This window comes from Physeter macrocephalus, chromosome 21, assembly GCF_002837175.3.
Source record: "Physeter macrocephalus isolate SW-GA chromosome 21, ASM283717v5, whole genome shotgun sequence".
NCBI classification, from domain to species: domain Eukaryota; kingdom Metazoa; phylum Chordata; class Mammalia; order Artiodactyla; family Physeteridae; genus Physeter; species Physeter macrocephalus.
Window position 1 is genome coordinate 89,357,249 of NC_041234.1, and position 20,308 is coordinate 89,377,556.

At 34.1% G+C, this 20,308-nt stretch overlaps 1 protein-coding gene, 1 non-coding gene and 1 pseudogene across 2 annotated transcripts in view; 1 reads left to right on the forward strand and 2 right to left on the reverse strand.

Moving 5' to 3' along the window:
• LRCH2 (leucine rich repeats and calponin homology domain containing 2) overlaps positions 1–20,308 on the reverse strand; it is an 86,536-nt gene that overhangs the window by 6,975 nt on the left and 59,253 nt on the right. The window contains exons 13-20 of the mRNA XM_007109104.3: positions 15,607–15,655; positions 15,412–15,528; positions 6,863–6,907; positions 4,168–4,218; positions 1,872–1,929; positions 996–1,108; positions 677–814; positions 446–523 (exon numbers count right to left, since the gene is read on the reverse strand). Of these exons, the coding sequence (XP_007109166.2) occupies positions 446–523; positions 677–814; positions 996–1,108; positions 1,872–1,929; positions 4,168–4,218; positions 6,863–6,907; positions 15,412–15,528; positions 15,607–15,655 (649 nt within the window). The remainder of the gene's footprint in view (positions 1–445; positions 524–676; positions 815–995; positions 1,109–1,871; positions 1,930–4,167; positions 4,219–6,862; positions 6,908–15,411; positions 15,529–15,606; positions 15,656–20,308) is intronic.
• LOC112066155 (small nucleolar RNA SNORA35) lies at positions 3,709–3,837 on the reverse strand. Its single transcript, XR_002892449.1, has one exon. It is a non-coding gene; the product is annotated as a small nucleolar RNA SNORA35 (small nucleolar RNA).
• On the forward strand, positions 9,738–9,971 carry LOC102981478 (ATP synthase subunit f, mitochondrial-like; annotated as a pseudogene).

Below are 20,308 nucleotides of genomic sequence, written 5' to 3' on the forward strand. Positions count from 1 at the left end.
ATGCAAGGATTCTTCAATATACACAAATCAATCAATGTGATACACCATATTAACAAATTGAAGGAGAAAAACTATATGATCATCTCAATAGATGCAGAGAAAGCTTTCAACAAAATTCAACACCCATTTATGATAAAAACCCTGCAGAAAGTAGGCATAGAGTGAACTTTCCTCAACATAATAAAGGCCATATATGACAAACCCACAGCCAACATCACCCTCAATGGTGAAAAACTGAAACCATTTCTACAATTACTTTAAAAGCAGCTTAAAATCATTCATTAGATAGCTGTTACAGTTAAAGCTGGGACTCAGTAGAAGGTACCAAGGGAAGGTATTCATTTTCATGTTCAGAAAGCATTACTCATTCCTACTGTGAAGAAGAATCCAGTTTGCATGCAATAAATTAATATTTAAATGATCATGTTGTTAAAAAAATAATTACCTGTGAGACACCCAACTTTTTACAAGCATCAAGAAAATTTTCTACATTTCTTCGACATTTTGCCATGCTAAGTTTAGGCTGTAAAGTAAGAAAAAAAGGTATATTTTCAGGTATATTTATACAAAATTAATAAAAACTGAAAATTAAATTCATTGAAGTATATTATTTAAAGATTGTTTCAAGAAGCTCTATCTTCCTTTAGAGAACTAACAAATTGCAGACAAAACTTACCACTGCTGGTGATGGCACATGAATACTAGCTACAGAGCGTGGCCTTATGTGATTGGCTAAATGGCAAAGAACGACCCCATCCATCAGTGCAGCTCCAATGTCATCAGGCAAAATTACTTTTAACCTGGATTCGAGATTCTACAAAAGAAATGGGTGTAAATCACAGATATTCTATCTAAACATATATGTTATATATTTATACAACTAATCACTATGTAATCTAAAATTTTAAAGAGTACTGAAAATAAAACATACCTTGTTAATTTTCCACGTTAAACCCATTTCTATAAAGCAGACCTGAAAGGTCAATATGACTTACATTGCGAAGTTGTCGTATTTGCTCTCGTTCTTCCCGTAGATGTTCCATCTTTCTTCTCATTGTAAAACCTGGATCTGCTGCCCCATATTCCTGACGAGATGAGCGGCTAAAAGCTATAAAACAGAAATTTCCTAGCTTATTACAAAGCTAACAGGAAGGATCAACCATCGGTGGGGAAAGAGACATGATAAAAAGAACCAGAACAAAATGACATAAAACACTATTATTATTAATAAATTCGAAATATTTTTTACAGAATATAACTGAAATCTGCTTATCTGCATAATTGAAAGCAACAGGGAAGACAAGTGTAACAATTTCTACCACCTATACATGTTCTTACTTAAACATATATTATTAGAAACTTATGATCCAGGTTAAGAATTATTACTGAACACAAATCAGCCTTTATTATCTTTAAAGAGAAAGGAAATTATTCTTGAAGGTCAATACAGTTATTCACGAATAAAAACTATAATTCAATACCTTGCCAAGTAACATGGATCCATTTTCTTTTGGGCTTGCCAAATGCGAAAAGATCCCTTTTTAAAACCACAATATAATGGAGTGCTATAATTTCAAACAGTGTTTGGTCTGCTGGCAGAGTGGTCATTCTAATAGCAGTCACAGTAGAGTAGAAATAAGACTGCAGTATATCTAAGGCAAAAAGCTGAGGTTTCAGGAGCTTGAAAGTAAAGAGGAAGAAAGAAATGGGGAATGGGAATTGGAAAGACAAATAAGGTTAAGAGAAAATTACTTTTAGGAGAGGGGAAAGAATCTATGTGTACTTAAAACTATGGAATCAATCCCATTTAAGCTGAGAAACTCTAGTTTCATATATAGCCAATAAATTTTATTTGCAGAATATATATTTACCTGATCTAGGCTTCAAGCCAAAGGGACCATGTGAAAAAGCATCAGTTCTATCATACTCCTAAAAACAAAAAACAAATAAAACCTCTTTTCTTTCAAAATAATCAAGGTAGTTATTCATATCCATTCCAATTTTGAGAAGTATTTTTTTCCATGATTAGTGTAGTAGAGAAAGGTAAACTGCATTTCAATTCAAATTGATATATTTCACTTTTAAAAGGTCTATAAATATTTGCTAATTGAATTCTCCCTCATAGTATAAGGAAAATGAAAAAGAAAATTATTGAAGCATATAAAATATTTTTTGAATGAAGAACCAGATTAAAGTCTCCCCCAAAATGAAAGAAAGCTTCAATGAAAAGATAAGTGAAATTAGTAAAACTTACTCAGTACCTACTATGGACTTGACCCTTAGTGGATAATCTGAGGCAAATATACACATTCATACTAATAGGGGCTGCAGAGTAATAGATAATAAAAGTATTATTTCTTCTATCTGAATGCACATTGTTTCAAAGTGCTTTCACACAGTAGTGTGCTTTGGAAAGAACTGTGGTATATTTTAAAAATCTGAACTTAGAGTCAGAAAGTTTAGGCTAAGCCTTGAGCAAAATATTTAATTTCTCTGTAACTGTTCCTTCATCTTTAAAATGGGATGTTGTAAAGATTAAGTGAGATAACTAAAAGAAAGCACTTTGTAAATTATAAGATGGAAAGATAATGTAATTTTAGCAGCATCTTATTTAATCTGTACAACAACTGAAGTAGCTAGAGTTTGGGCTTCAGTCACTTCTCTACCATTTATTGACTGGAGTCTTTAGGAAAAGTTATCAGTCTCTGCAGCTGTAAAATGATGAGGATACTACCCAGCTCATGGGACTGCTCTTAGGTTTAAATGTACAGGCAAGCACTTTGTTAATAGTAAAGCACTATACTAATTGTTTTTATCATTTTCCTTTCACAGATGAAACTAAAACAATCAGAATTCTGTTAACTCTCTTAATTTTCTGATTAACATATGATAAGCAGTTCAAGTTGAAAGTCAGTTGAGCTACTAAAATACATGCTCACCACCCTACCCCTCTACAAGCCTGTTTGTCTTGATTACTTTGGTTAAAGTGTTATGAATTTCCAGACAAAATTTTCACTTATCCAAATGTAAGGAAAAATGTATTATAAAAGCAATATAATTTATTTGAGAAAACTGGCACTGATACTCTCCCCATGAGCATAGATCATAAAATCTTAAAGTACCTAGTTAAATAAGGCAGCACTTAGATTTGTTATAACTGAAAGTAAAAAAAGGATTTACAAAAGCATGTGACAAAGACTAATTTTAGGATATCCTAATTTAAATTATTTTCTAAAAGAATGCAAACCATTTTCCTGCCATATAAATAATTTAGAAACATGTTTATAAAATTAATGTCCACATTTAAAAGTTTTATAATGCAACTCATCCAAAACAATAGACAAAGAATCCTGGCTTTTTAAAAAATTAACACCACCTATATAAAATGAAATACTGGCTAATTAACCAAAGTTATATGGTGAATTTGGATCATCCAAACGTTTAGACAAATTTCTGAATTCACCAAATGAATGCATAATCATCTATTTACTAATGCCAATACACTTTTAGAATACTAAAGTAATCTGAAGTAGAAGAGATACTGTTTCGAATTTTTAAAATTTATCTCCTATTGTGAAGCAATAGGTTTAACTAAATTAGAAGAGTTAATCATTCAAACCACCAGAGTATTTGGTTGAGATCTCAGAAACTCTAACTTTCATCTACCCCTTCTCCCCATGCTCCTCCTTAGGTCTAAGATGCTAGGAAAGGTGTACCCTCCTGTCGATAGGAACAACCCACTACAGGGATGTCTCTCGTGGAAAAAGGAAGTTTTTTTTGCATTGTTTTCAGACCTAATTGGTTATGAGAAAAACCAAAGGCCATTGCACAATGCTGAAGTACTTTTTTCAAATTTAAAATCTGAAAGCTGTTCTTATCATTGATTTCAAAATATGGATGAATTATAAAACATAAAAAATTTATAAAGTGAATTATTTTCTATGATCTATAGGCATTTTTCAATAACTAATTTAAGTGATATTGATTATGAATATTTGTTCAAAAATATGGTGTTCTTAGAATTTTTTATAGGCTAGGTTTGTATAAATTAACCTACTATGGGTTTTTAAATATGGGTGAATAAATTACATTTAAAAAAAGAAAGATGAGGTTAGAGAGAAGAGACAAAGAAACCTATGTAAACACATTTAAAAACAGAACTTGTACCTCAGATGATACTGGAGATTGTGGTGACATATTAGCATTATCACTGTCTTGCTAAAATATAAAAACAAGAAGATGAAAGATGAAATTAAAATATGAATGATGATTTAGACATATAAAAGGAAAACTGAAAATTTTTTGATTAACTACTAAAGGAAGAATCTGGAAAATGCCATCTACCACCTTGCCAAAGTGTGGACTGTGGACCAGTAGCATCAGCATCCTCTGGGAGCTTGTTAGAAATGCAGATTCTCAGGCCCCACCCAAGACCTACTGAATCAGAATCTGTATTTCAGTAACATCCTCAGGTGATTCATAAGCCCTTTAAAGTTTTAGAAGTAGTATCTACTTACATCAAATATTTTCTTATAAATGTATTTCCTTTAAATATCACAAATGAAAAACCTTTCTATATTTCTTAGAAAATAGCCATGTGTTAAGATTAATTCCTGATGGGAAATGGCAACAATATGTTACAATCTGAGACAGGTACATGGAAGCATGCAAAAATTCCATCACGCCAAATAATAACATTTACCTGGAAAATTATGTGTATCTAACACAGGTTTAGAAATAATGACAAAGAATTAATTGAATTGCATAAAATACTACTAAATGGTCCATGTTTTTTCAATGACTGCTACTAAACAAATACAAAATTCTTAACATTTAATCTTGAATATGCATACCACAGAGGACAGGTATTCATCATCAACAAATGATTACTATCTACTATATGTCAGACACTGGTGCTAGACACTGGGAACACTGAAATTTAGTAAAATATCATCCACTCAAGGATCTCTCAGTCTAGGGGGAAAATAGATTCATTTACATGGGTAGTGCAACCTTCTCAGTATAAGGATAGAGCTATGCATGATATATTATAAGGCACAGATAAGGGGCACTTGGAGAAACAGTGGGGGTGGTGGATAAAATCAAGTTTCCTGAGAAACTAAAAAACTGAGTAGATGTTTAACAATATTCCAAGATGAGAGGACAACAAGGACAAAGGCACAGAAGCAATAACAGCCAGGACATGGAAGCAACCTAAATGTCCATCGACAGATGAATGGACAAAGAAGATGTGGCACATATATACAATGGAATATTACTCAGCCATAAAAAGAAATGAAATTGAGTTATTTGTAGTGAGGTGGATGGACCTAGAGTCTGTCATACAGACTGAAGTAAGTCAGAAAGAGAAAAACAAATACCGTATGCTAAAACATATATATTTTTATATATATGTTTTAAAATATATATATAACATTTTAAAAAATGTTTCTGAAGAACCTAGAGGCAGGACAGGAATAAAGACGCAGACGTAGAGAATGGACTTGAGGACATAGGGAGGGGGAAGGGGAGGCTTGGACGAAGTGACAGAGTAGCACTGACATATATACACTACCACATGTAAAATGGATGGCTAGTGAGAAGCTGCTGCATAGCACAGGGAGATCAGCTCGGTGCTTTGTGACGACCTAGAGGGGTGGGATAGGGAAGGTGGAAGGGAGGCTCAAGAGGGAGGGGATATGGGGAGAGATGTATGCATATAGCTGATTCACTCTGTTGTACAGCAGAAATTAACACAACATTGTAAAGCAATTATACTCCAATAAAGATGTTTAAAAAAAAGAAGCAATAAATGTAAGGATGAGTGCAGAAAACCTTGTAATTCCACATTTTTGGACAGTATGGTGAAAGGAAGGCAAATCTTGAGTTGAGGCTGATGTGGTAAGCAGGAGCTTAATGAAGAAGGACCTTGAATTTACCTTCTAAGTGATGAGGAGACAGTGAAGGTTTCTAAGCAAGGGAATGGCCTGATCATATTTGTGTTCTTTGAAACAATCATTGGCAGCAGAAAGGTGAATGGACTGGAGAAAGGGAGAAGATCAAGGATGCTATTGCAGTAATACAGGCAAAAAATGAGGAGGGCCTGTGCCAGAGCAGAAATAGCAGAAATGCAGGTGGGGAATGTATTCAAAATATTTCTGTATCAAAAAGAAAAAAAAGGTTTTGGTAACTGATTAGATACTGAAGCAGGCAGGACCAAAGTGGATATAATATATAAAGGAACAGGGAAAATATCCAAGCTGAACTTCTAGCTCAGGTACAACAAACGTTTTTTTGGTGATTCCATTTCCTAAAATTAAAGGAGTTTTCAGAAGCCCTGCCAAGTATCCAACATCAAATGAATTACCAATCCTTCCAAACAAAAATACACAAAGCTTAAGTATTCATGGTGATGAGACTGTATCATTTCAAAAATGCCAGGCTGCTGTACAGCTTAAAATGATGAGGTAGAAAAATTTATAGTTTTGCACAAACTGTAGAAATCTAATTTTAAGTGTTGAAATAGTATACAGAGCTGTGAAAAGAGATTAATAAATTAAAAAGGAAAAATCTCAATTGACCACCAGGTTGATTTAAGAAGATAAAATATAGGAAAATGTAAAAATTTTAAATTAATTAGTTTCAAGATGAATGTTAACAAAATTCTAAAGCTGAACTACAAAGGACAGATGGAAATTACATGATTAAATTGTCTAATGATGCTCAGTTTTTATTATTGGAGAAAACTTGTGCATTAATTCAATAACAAACTGAAAGATGAATTACATTTTACTCTGATTGAGCCAACTACATTTGAAAGTAAATATTTTAAACAATTGCTAATATTACCCTCTTTTCTCACCTCATCGTTTTCATTGCCACTTGAACTCTTCCTTGATGATTTATACTGAAAAATATTTAAATCACATTATTTTATTTTTCCTTGAACAAATAAATTCTCTAACTAGTAAATTATATATGACATTTATTCTCATTTTGGTACTTTTATTAAATTATCTAAATTATATATAAAATGTAAATTATATGTAAAGATAAATAAACTGTTTAATTACATAACCAGTTTAAACAGTCCTACTACTTACTAATAGCTAACACAAAACAGTACTTTCTATGTGCAAGGCATTGTTCTAAGTACATACATCAAGTAACATTTCCTTCCTAAACCAATCCATTTCCCATTCATTCAGGTTTGCTATCTGAGTGCTGTCTTAAATCCTCCTTGTTCTTTTTTTTTTTTTTTTTTTTTTTTTGTGGTACGTGGGCCTCTCACTGTTGTGGCCTCTCCTGTTGCGGAGCACAGGCTCCTGACGCACAGGCTCAGTGGCCATGGCTCACGGGCCCAGCCGCTCCGCGGCATGTGGGATCTTCCCTGACCGGGGCACGAACCCGTGTCCCCTGCATCAGCAGGCGGATTCTCAACCACTGCGCCACCAGGGAAGCCCCCTCCTTGTTCTTAATTCACTATTTACAAAACATCAAGAAGTCAATTCTTTCTGTAATCTCTCTCAGACTTACTTCTTCTGAATTCTCTCAAATATTAGTCTATTCTAGGCCCCACTATCTCACACCTAGCCTGTAATCTCACCATTCAAAAATGTCATCCATTTTTAAGAAACCTACTGATGTTAGGTTAAAAACAATACTACATTAAATGTATATATTGACTATACAATAACAGTAACAGTGATAATAACACTTATACTAGTGCTTACTATACACCAGGCATTGATTGAAGTGTGTTACATGTATGAACCCATTTAATATTCTTAACAACCCTGAGGTAAATAGTACTGGGTTGGCCAAAAGGTTCATTCAGTTTTTTCCGTAAGATGGCTCTAGCAGCACTTAGTTGTCTTTAACTTCATTCAAAACAATTTTGTTAGATTGTATGTGACAGCTGTCATATCAGCTTGCATTTTAAAAAAGACTTATCAAAATTGGTAAATTTTTGTATAGCCATTTTAATGTTAAAGATGGAACAAAAAAGCAACATTTTCAGCATATTATGCTTTATTATTTTAAGAAAGGTAAAAACGCAACCAAAATGCAAAAAAAGGTTTGTGCAGTATATGGGCAAGATGCTGTGACTGATCGAACGTGTCAAAAGTGGTTTGCGAAGTTTTGTGCTGGAGATTTCTCGCTGGACGATGCTCCACGGTCGGGTAGACCAATTGGAGTTGATAGCGATCAAATTGAGACATTAATTGAGAACACTCAACGTTATACCACGCAGGAGATAGCTGACATACTCAAAATATCCAAATCAAGTGTTGAAAATCATTTGCACCAACTTGGTTCTGTTAATCGCTTTGATGTTTGGGTTCCACGTAAGTTAAGTGAAAAAAACCTTCTTGACCGTATTTCTGCATGCGATTCTCTACTTAAACGTAACGAAAACGTTTCGTTTTTAAAACAAATTGTGACGGGAGATAAAAAGTGGATACTGTACAATAATGTGGAATGGAAGAGATCGTGGGGCAAGCGAAATGAAACACTACCAACCATGCCAAAGGCTGGTCTTCAACCAAAGAAGGTGATGTTGTGTATATGGTGGGATTGGAAGGGAGTCCTCTATTATGAGCTCCTTCCAGAAAACCAAACGATTAATTCCAACAAGTACTGCTCCCAATTAGACCAGCTGAAAGCAGCACTCAACGAAAAGCGTCCAGAATTAGTCAACAGAAAACACATAACCTTCCATCAGGAAAACGCAAGACTGTATGTTTCTTTGATGACCAGGTGAAAACAGTTACAGCTTGGCTGGGAAGTTCTGATTCATCCGCCATATTCAGACATTGCACCTTTGGGTTTCCATTTATTTAGGTCTTTACAAAATTCTCTTAACGGAAAAAATTTCAATTCCCTGGAAAACTGTAAAAGGCACCTGGAACAGTTATTCGCTCAAAAAGATTAAAAGTTTTGGGAAGATGGAATTATGAAGTTGCCTGAAAATTGGCAAAAAGTAGTGGAACAAAAGAGTGAATATGTTGTTCAATAAAGTTCTTGGTGAAAATGAAAAATGTGTCTTTTATTTTTAATTAAAAACCGAAGGCACTTTTTGGCCAACCCAATGTTATCTCCATTTTATACTAAGGCACAGAGGTAATATGCTTAATATCACAAATGCTAGAATGTAAAACAGTGCTTGTTTTTAGGAACAGGAATCAAGGAAATACAGTTATGACAACCACTAAAGTTCTTCTGATTCCTCCTCGCCAGTAATTATCCTGCAAATCAGTGATAGATTGACCTTTTCAAAATACTACGTGCAACTCATGACTCTTCTGTTGAAAAAACCTAACTTTCAGATTATGTCCAAATTTCTTGGCCTGGCATTCAAGGTTCTAGTTAATGGCCCCCTTTACTTATGCAGCATTATCTTCCATAACTCTTGGAAAAATAGATAACCTACCTGATAGCTCAACCACAAACTGGAGGATGAGCAGCATTAGGGATGACAAATACAAGACCTAAATTCCTCCACGGTCTCTCCTATGACTTATGACAACCATCACTAATCTACCAAGGTGCTCTTTCTAGCTGATTCCAGACATAGCCTCAATATACTTTCAATCCAATGTTCCAGATAGCCAATGAATAGAGTTGGCATGTGTGAATAAACCTATTTGCCATCCTTAGGCACGATGTCACTGACGACACTTGTTCTACTTCAACAAAAGAGTGACATTTAGACAGTTGGACACCGGGACCCCAAGATGGCATCAGTCATACTAGTGAAGGAGAAGAAACTCATGGATGTCAAAACAGGGGAGCTGCCCAAGCTTGATACTGATGCAGGATTTCACCCCAAAAGGCACTGCTGGAGAGTTTCAAAGAGGTTACTACGAGTATTACAAGTATGTCACTGGAGTTTCCATGCTTATGTGCTTTTCAATTACTGCCTTTCTTACAAGGAACTCAAACATGAGCAGTTATGCAAATACCACTGAAAAGGAGAACGCAGTCTGCATTCCTGACCATGACCTTCTTTCCCAGCAGCCCTGATCTTTGCTGAATCCTTTCATATCCTAATTGAGAATTAACATCTGAAAAAAGATAACTGGTAGGGACTTCCCTGGTGGTGCAGTGGTTAAGAATTCGCCTGCCAGTGCAGGGGACACGGGTTCGAGTCCTGGTCCGGGAAGATCCCACATGCCACGGAGCAACTAAGCCCGTGTGCCACAACTACTGAGCCTGCACTCTAGAGCCCGCGAGCCACAACTACTGAGCCCGCGTGCCACAACTACTGAAGCCCAGGCACCAATAGCCCATGTTCCACAATGAGAAGCCACCTCAGTGAGTAGCCCCCACTCACCACAACTACAGAAAGCCCGGGCACAGCAACGAAGACCCAACGCAGCCAAAAATAAATAAATAAAATGAATTAATTTATTTTAAAAAAAGATGGCTGGTAGAAAAACAAAAGAATGACATTTTAGTGAATAATAAGCTAATATTTATTAGTGTATACTCTGTGGCAAGTGCTGTTCTAAGCACTTTATATTATTAAATAATTCAGTAGTTATAATAATCCTATGAAGGAAGATACTATTAGAGTCATCTGAAGATAATAATAATAATAATAATAATAATAAGCAAGATTAGATAATTTGCCGAAGTCACTCAGTTAGTAGATATCTAAGTAAGGACTGGAACCAAAGTGGTTTGATTTCTGAGGTCAAAGCTCTTAACCACTATGCTATACTCTCATCCCTAAATTCTAAATGATTAGTAGGGATTTTTCAGGAATAAAAGAATGGGCATGCTCACAAGAAGGAAAGCACAGAGGAATAAAAAAGCTCAGCCTATGTAAAAAAGAGTAGCTAGTAACGAGTGAATTGTGGCAGGTAATAAAACTTAGAGAGGTAGGTAAGGATGGCCGTGAAGTATTTTAATAGTCCAAATTTTATGTAATTGATAATGGGGAGCCAATAAAAAATTTTAAGCCGGGGATTTCTCTAAGGACTGTGAAACTAGAGAAAGGGGGACCATTAAGAAGTTATTACAATTGCCCAGACAAGAAAGAATGAGGGTTCCAACAAAAGCAAGGGCAGTAGATATGGAGAAGAGGTAATGAATTGGAGAAAGATGCATAATTAGCATCCTGGTGACCAATAAGGTAAGAAGAAAGAAAGAGAGCAAGATCAAGGAGGACTGAGGTATAGAGCTTAGAGAACTGGGTGGGTAATACCACTACTAACTAAAATAAAGAACAGAGAGGAGGAGCAAATTCCATGGTGGTGGGGCAGGAGGGGGAGACATACTGATTGAAATACATGGCATCCAGACAATTAGAAACACAGGTACAGAGAACAGGAAAAAAAAGTTATGAGATGTAACTTTAGACCCAGGAGAATATGAGACATCTGGAATCATAAAAGCTTCAGAGAGAGCAACAAAAGATGAGACCCCCTAAAAACAAGCAGAAGAAAAATCAGAAGAAAAATTAGCCAGGAGCATCAAAAAGAAAAAAGAAGAATCAGGGAAGGAAAATGAGGCAGAAACCAAGCAAGCAGTTTTGAGAAGAAAGATGTGGTCATCACTGTCAAATGCTACACTAGATTTTGCCATTAGTAGGTACGTTAGGCTCTAGTGAGGGGCTATTTCAATGGAGAAATGGAGGTAAAAGACAGACTGCAGTGGGTTAAGGAGTGATCGGAAACTGCAGATCTAGAAATGGCAAGTTTGGCCCTAGAAGAAAACAAAGAGATAAGGCAACAGATGAAAGGGGAATCAGGGATAATGGTAGAGGTCTGAGCACATTTATAAGATGGAAGGTACAGAAAAAGGACATAGAAGAGTGAACAGATAATTGATAAAGGAAAGAAACAGAGGATGATACAGTCGAGAACTCAGATAACGAGACTTGTATTATTGTTACTCAACTACTATTCTAATTTAAAATATCCATTATACATGAAAACTTAGGAAGATACTTAGTTTTGCATTACTGCACATATTTAAAGGTCCTAAAATCCAAATCTGAATATATACATAGATTTTTAAATATTCTGTAAGTCCAACTTCTTACTAATTCAACTCAGCTGTCCTCAGTTAACATTAGTCAGAATAACTAAAGTTTTATTATATCTAAATTCAAATACTACAATAAAGGCCTGTTCAGAAACACAAAGATCAGTTCATCTCTGAAGCTTATATTAATTTCACAGAAGGGACAGTACTTGTGCACAAACTCTGACTCAGAACAAATCAGGTTATTTCACAAGCCCAGTTGGCTTCCCTATTCCAGTATAAAATTAACCATGGTCAGAGAAAATATACAAAAATATTTTCCTTGGGGTTAGCCATTAAATTAAAATATTGTACTATATTTATGAAATCAGATATGTATCTTAAGAGTCATTATAATGTTTTATCACAAAAGTAGTGAGACACATTTGATGACAAATATATATGGCATTTAAATAAATCAAATAATCCTTAAAACTAATTTGGTATAGTTATTCTGATGTTTTTTAACTATTTTATTTAGAAATGAATCATCAAATGCATTTAGAAATTTGTGTTGTCATTCTTACACGAAATTAAAGCTACTAATTTACATTGAACATTATCGAAAAAGGTTAGATTTTCATACTTTGTTGTATATCTTATTCAAATGATATTAATAAATTTCTGTAAAAGATTTTTAATAAAGTAATGTATTTTCTGGAATACCTTTACTTTGAGAAATGCAGTGATTTTACTTCAGCAACAATGACATTAAATTTTATTTACTAGAATAGTAATGTACACAAGAGCGGCCAGGAGTCTAAAAGAGTTAATATAACTCTCCTACAATGATTTACTTATATAATCTGACCTAAATTATCTTCTTACTCACATACTCTGGCCAATTATGTTGAAACTTTTTAAAATTTAGTTTCAGGGGCTTACCTGAAAAACATACCTCCCAAAATCAGTCCTAGCAACTATGAAACTGGAGAGCTAGATTTCACTCACTCACACACACACACACACACACACACACACACACACACACACATTCAATAAATCTTCTAAATAACAGCATCATGAATAATTTACCATGGGACACAAACAAAGAAATCCTGTGATTCAGTCATTTATATATGTTAGGATAAAGGTGCACAAAAGGTCTGTATGTTTCATAACAAAGCAAAGCTAAAGGAGTCATCACTGAGTGAGCTTAGTGATAATCTGATATGTATCTCTAGAGAAGTATACTTTAACTATAAATCCAAATTAAGTTCAATACTATTATCTTATGAATAAACCCTTTTATTCTTGAGATAAGTGATTAAGAGAAATTTTCTTCTTGAAAGAAAGATACTTCATAGATAATATTTTAATCATGAAAATACTGGCAAATCTGAATAACCATTCTGACTTCACTTAGAGAGTAGTATCTCAGTTTTATAATTTTTTTTTAACACCTTTGGAAAAAATTGTTGACTATTTTTTTACAGTGTCCTAACACTGACATCTTCTGACTATTGAGGAGAACTACATGTCTCCTTAAAACACTTCCCAGTTACTGAAGCTTATCTTTGCACCTAACTTTATTAACTATAGTAGAAATTAACATTTATTGAATGATGATTATGGACTCTTCAAATATTATCTCCTTTGATCTCTTAGCAACTTATAAAATAGTAATATTATGGAAGGTATACTTAAGCCATAAAAAATAAAATATTTATCAACAAATGATACTATTAAATCAAATAACTATTTTTTAAAGGTTCACTGAGGCTTCTATTAAGACTTTACTGAGGAGTTTACTTGAGTTGCAATAAAATATTTAAAAGACAATAAAACTGTATTTATCTGAAAGTGTGTTCATTAGATATTAGGCTATCCACAGCAGATCAACAGGCAGCATAGCATAGGTTCTCGGTTCAAGTCTTGACTCAGCTGTTTATTACCTAAGGGGCTTGAAGCATTTTACTTAGCCTCTCTGTGCCTTAATTTCCCCATCTATAAAATAGGAATGACAATAAATGCACTTACTTCTTACTAAGTGCCATGTAAGTATTTTGAAAAACAGTCAGAATTTGTATGCTTTTACTATACTAATACATCAAATAAATATCAAATCTCTTTTATTAGTTAGAAATACTAAAATTTCTACCACATCATCAGTTATTCATTAAGTTTTATCTGCTAACAAATTTTCTTTAGTGAGTTTGTTCAAGTGCCATAAACTAAAAGAGGGGACTTACAAATTAATAAATGCCAGAATGCAAATATAACTGAAGATTTGTAAAGGGTACTGACCAGGGTTCTGCTAAGAATGTCTTTCCTCTTTTCCCTATGTCTTTTATTTCTTCATTATCTCTCATATTGACCAGGTAACATAAGGCTCATTAAAAGGATTCAGTAATTATTTGTTGAAGGAGTAAACTTATCACAGACTAAGACATATAACATTTTTGTTTTGGTCATATGATGCTACTTCCAAATGTATGTTATACTCCCATAATAAGGAAACTGATCAATGTGCATAGAGACCCACTTTTACCAAACTGAGAAAAGCATGAAATATAATCCTATTTATTAGTGATATAAACTTCAAATTACCTATAATTTAACCTAGAACTATGTATTTAGATATGTATTTATTATTAGATAAAAATTAGGTTTTGGGAAATAGAAAAGGTCCAGAAAAACAATAAAATTTGCTATGCATAGAGCAGGAGCTTGGTTGCACTGTTCATTTGAGTCAGAAATTCCAATAACAAATTCTAACTAGTATTGAAGATTACTCCAGTTCTAATGACTGGCCACTACAAATACAGCAGACCTTAATCACAAATTAGACAATATTACAATATTTACAAAGGTGTACACAATGAAATTTCATTAAAACCCTTCTAACTAGAAATTTGAGATAATTCAGATGGTCTGAGCTTTTAATTTATCTAAGATAAAATGCCATCCTAAGAAATATATTAAGGTAATAAGAAAAGAAAATGGGGAGAAATGCTTTCAGGCATTTTTAGAATCATGTAAATAGCATTTATTTACATAGAAACAGTTTAATTCTAATTGTAAAAATGTGTCACTCTTTACTGAAACAGATCCAATGAAAGACCTTTTTTGGGCAATTCTTTTAAAATACTGTTACATATTGCTACAACTAGCAGTGTAGCAAACATTCATGTTTCTTGTAAAGTATCTGGCAAATCACAATTCACACTGATCTACTCTTAATTATTTTGAATTACTGAAATTTTATGGAAATAACTGGCTCATATATGTATACCACATACATGTAGGAAATCAAGATAAAATAACACATCTACTATATCTAACTAGAGAGTTATATTCTGTCATATTAATGTAAAACAAAATGGATAAAATCAAAACTAATAATTACAGAGTAAATTTTAAAACTTAATAAAGTACCTTGAAATATTCTTTTCTAATCTGTTTGCTCCGCCTCCTTTCTTCACTCTGCCAGATTATAGGCTGAGATTCTGGCCACTGTTGTTCATCTATTTGATCCTTTTGACTTTCTAAGGGCTGTAATAAAATAATTTCTTTTAACTAAATAAATGAAAACAAAACATTAGATATAACAGTAATTTAACTTCTTCTTACCTGCCATGTGAGGGGTGATAATGGTGAATTAACTTCATCTGCTGAGACACTAAAAAATTAAAGATGCCTTAATATGTATATCTTAAGACATACAGTCAAAATACAGATAGGATATTTATTATATGAAAATCATTACCAAAAACTAAAAAAAATAATAATAATTTCTTTAGATGATCTGTATGAAACTTCAAGTGGCCTAATATACATATAATTGGGGTTCCAGAATAATATAACTCAGGTGACAGAAAAGATATTTAAAGATAAATAAAGACCACAAATTTTCAAATTTCATGAAAACAATAAACCCACAAACTTGAGAAGCTCAATGAACTCCAAGCAAAAGAAATATGAAGAAAACAGTATACATCATAATCAAATTAAAAGCAAATGATAAAGAGCAAGGAGGCCAGTATAACTAGAGAAGAAATAAACAGCAGGAAGAGCGTGGCAAGAGGAATACAGTAGGGAGCCAAATAATGTAGAGGTTCACAAGTCCTTAAAGGACTCTAGTTTTTACTCTGAATGAAATGGGAGGTCATTAGAGAATTCTGAAGAATGACATGATCTGACTTACATTTTTAAAATACCAATCTGATATTTTTTTTTTGAAAACAGACTAAAGGAAAGCAAGGGCAGAAAAGAGACCTGTTACCAGGCTGTTTTAACTGAAGTAAGAGATTGCTAGGGCTAGGGTGGTAGGCATGGAGGTGGTAAGACATGACTAGATTCTGGGCATATTTTGAAGGCAGAGTCAACAAGATTTGCTAAAGGATTAGTTATGGGGTGTGAAAGAAAATTACATGTTAAGGATGACTCTGAGGTTTTTGAGCTGAGCAACTAGAAAGATGGAGTTGACATTTTCTGAAATGGGGAAAAAGGCAGGAAGAGCAAGTTTAGAGGTACAAAGAGAAAGATAAAGAGTGTTATTTTGGAAAGTTAAGTTTCATATGCCTATTACACATCCAAGTGGTGGTGCTGAGTAGGTAACAGGTAATACAACTCTGCAGTGTGTATGTGTATGTACATATATACACACACGTACATGCAAATGTTCACGCACATATATAGAAAATTGGTTTAAAGGGGAAAATACCAAAATATTAAGACTTCTCATCTTTGGGGAGTAGGACAATAGATGATATTTATTTTTTCTTTGTGATAAAATTTTCCTATTTTTTTAACAATAAAGCTACATTATTCTTATAATCAGGAAAAAACAAAGATTTTTCATTTTTTTAAAAGAAGAAATTGGTGATTGTTCTGAAAATGAGAAAAGTGGAAGTAATAAGTCTTTAAAAAAAAAAAAACAGGCCAGGATTGAATACCACAGTTTTGAAGTTTGGGTAGCTGGGGCTTTCTCAAGAGAATGTTATAAACCTGGTGAGAAAGCTTAAGACAGAAATGAAAGGAACTGAGAAAAAAGGTAATAATGGAAAGTTCAAGGACAACAAAATATGTAAGATAAAGAATCAGTATTCAAAAAGGGAGAGAGTGGGTTAAATCCAGTTAAATGAAATTTGACACAGATGAATGTTTCTAGACTTGGGTATGAAAAGTTATCTTATGCCTGAACTGAATTCTAAAAGCCTAAGTGAAAAATGGAAGAAGAAAGGGTAATCCCAGCAGAGATACCAGGATATAGAACACAGAGATGTGAAAACATTTTGTAATAAAGAAAGTAATACTACTGTTCCGAGCCAGAAAAGGTGCCAGTGGAAGAGTACGTTGGATGAGGGTCTCAAGCTAGGCAGAAATTCACTTCAATCTTGTGGGTTAAGCCAAACATTTTAAGCTTTATCCTAAAAGTTAGAAAGAACTATTAGAAGATAATAAATGGGAGTCACATAGTCAGGCTTGTGTTTTAGAACCATCACTCTTACACCACCACTACAGAAAACAGATTTAAAGGTAGGCCAAACTCAAGAAAGGAGATATGTCTGGGGCCTGTTGCAGTGGTCCAGGTGGAAAAGACGGGGCCTGAACCAACACAACTGTAATAGGAACGGAGAGATTGGGATAGACGCAAATAATGTTAAGACACTATAGTTTTCTGTGACTGAATGGATTGGGAAGGGTGCATAAGAGAAAGGAATTTCCAATTATTCCAAAGTTGACTATATAAATAGTGGCACATTCACTCAGGCAAACTATACAAGAGAAGAAACAGATTTGGGAGAAGTAAGTTCAGTTTAGACCGTGAGGTAGTTAGGAAAACATATCAGTGAAATGTATGCATCTGGAGCAAGCAAAGTGTTCTTGTTGCCATATATTAAGACTTGGGGTTCTGGAGCCAGACAACCTGGTTTTAAATCATCACTGTACCATTTACTAGTTGTGTGACCTTGAACAAGCTAAGGTAATTTCTGAGCCTCAGTTTCTCACCTATAAAATGGGGATGACAATAGTAACAATAACTCATAGAGTTATTATGAGGATTAAATTACAACATACATCTAAAGCACTAAGAACAGTATACATATAACAAGCATTCAACAAATGTTAATTCTCTCTGTGTGTTCTTCTGTACCTACACCCTAGCCTTGGACTTTTTTACTCCCAGAGGAATGAGTCAGGAGTTGAGTCTGATGCAAATTTTCAAACCAGCAAAAAGAATAAATAGAAACTTTCAAGGTCTTCTAGTTCTCTGCAATTCATATATGTGGACTTAGACTACATATTCATATAGAAGAATTTAATAAAACCCAATTGAAAGGAAATAAAAACGACCCAAAACCTATGGAATGCAACAAAAGCAGTTCTAAGAGGGTAGTTTAGAGCAATACAATCCTACCTCAAGAAACGAGAAAAATCTCAAATAAACAACCTAACCTTACACCAAAAGCAACTATAGAAAGAACAAATAAAACCCAAAGTTAGTAGGAGAGAAATCATAAACGACAGAGGAGAAAAAAATGAAACAGAAATGAAGAAAATAATAGCAAAGATCAATAAAACTAAAAGCTGGTTCTATGAGCTGGTTCTTCTTTAAACAAAATTGATAAATCTTTAGCCAGATTCATCAAGAAAAAAGGGAGAGGACTCAAATCAGTAAAATCGGAAATGAAAATGGAGAAGTTACAACTGACACCACAGAAATACAAATGATCATAAGAGAGTACTACAAGCAACTATATGCCAACAAAATGGACAACCTGGAGGAAATGGACAAATTCTTAGAAATGCACAACCTTCCAAGACTGAACCAAGAAGAAATAGAAAATATGAATAGACCAATCACAAGTAATGAAATTGAAACTATGGTTAAAAATCTTCCAACAAACAAAAGTCCAGGACCAGATGGTTTCACAGGTGAATTCTAACAAACATCTAGAGAAGAGTTAACACCTATCCTTCTCAAACTCTTCCAAAAAATTGCAGAGGGTGGAACACTCCCAAACTCATTCTACAAGGCTACCATCACCCTGATACCAAAACCAGACAAATGTATCACACAAAAAAGAAAACTACAGACCAATATCACCGATGAACACAGGCGCAAAAATCCTCCACAGAACACTACCAAACAGAATCCAACAACACATTAAAAGGATCATACACCATGATCAAGTGGGATTTATTCCAGGGATGCAAGGATCTTCAATATATGAAAATCAACCAATGTGATACACCATATTAAAAAATTAAAGAATAAAACCATATGATCATATCAATAGATGCAGAAAAAGCTTTTGACAAAATTCAACACCCATTTATGAGAAAAACTCTCCAGAAAGTGGGCACAGAGGGAACCTACCTCAACATAATAAAGGCCATATATGGCAAACCCACAGCAAACATTATTCTCAGTGGTGAAAAACTGAAAGCATTTCCTCTAAAATCAGGAACAAGGCAAGGATGTCCACTCTTCCCACTATTATTCAACATAGTTTTGGAAGTCCTAGCCACGGCGATCAGAGAAAAAGAAATAAAAGGAATCCAAATTGGAAAAGAAGAAGTAAAACTGTCACTGCAGATGACATGATACCATACATAGAAAATCCTAAAGATGCCAAGAGAAAACTACTAGAGTTAATCAATGAATTTGGTAAAGTTGCAGGATACAAAATTAATACACAGAAATCTCTTGCATTCCTATACACTAACAACAAAGGACAGAAAGAGAAATTAAGGAAACAATCCCATTTACCACTGCAACAAAAAGAATAAAATACCTAGGAATAAACCTACCTAAGGAGACAAAAGACGTGTATGCAGAAAACTATAAGACAGAAAGAAATCAAAGACGACACAAACAGGTGGAGAGATATACCACATTCTTGGATTGGAAGAATCAACATTGTGAAAACGACTATACTGCCCAAATCAATCTACAGATTCAATGCAATCCCTATCAAATTACCAATGGCATTTTTCACAGGACTGGAACAAAAAATTTTACAATTTATATGGAAACACAAAAGACCCCGAACAGCCAAAGCAATATCGAGAAAGAAAAACAGAGCTGCAGGAATCAGGCTCCTGGACTTCAGACTATCCTACAAAGCTACAGTAATCAAGACAGTATGGTACTGGCACAAAAACTGAAATATAGATCAATGGAACAGGATAGAAAGCCCAGAGATAAACCCATGCACATAACGTCACCTTATTTTTGATAAAGGAGGCAAGAATATACAATGGAGAAAAGACAGCCTCTTCAATAAGTGGTGCTGTGAAAACTGGACAGCTACATGTAAAAGAA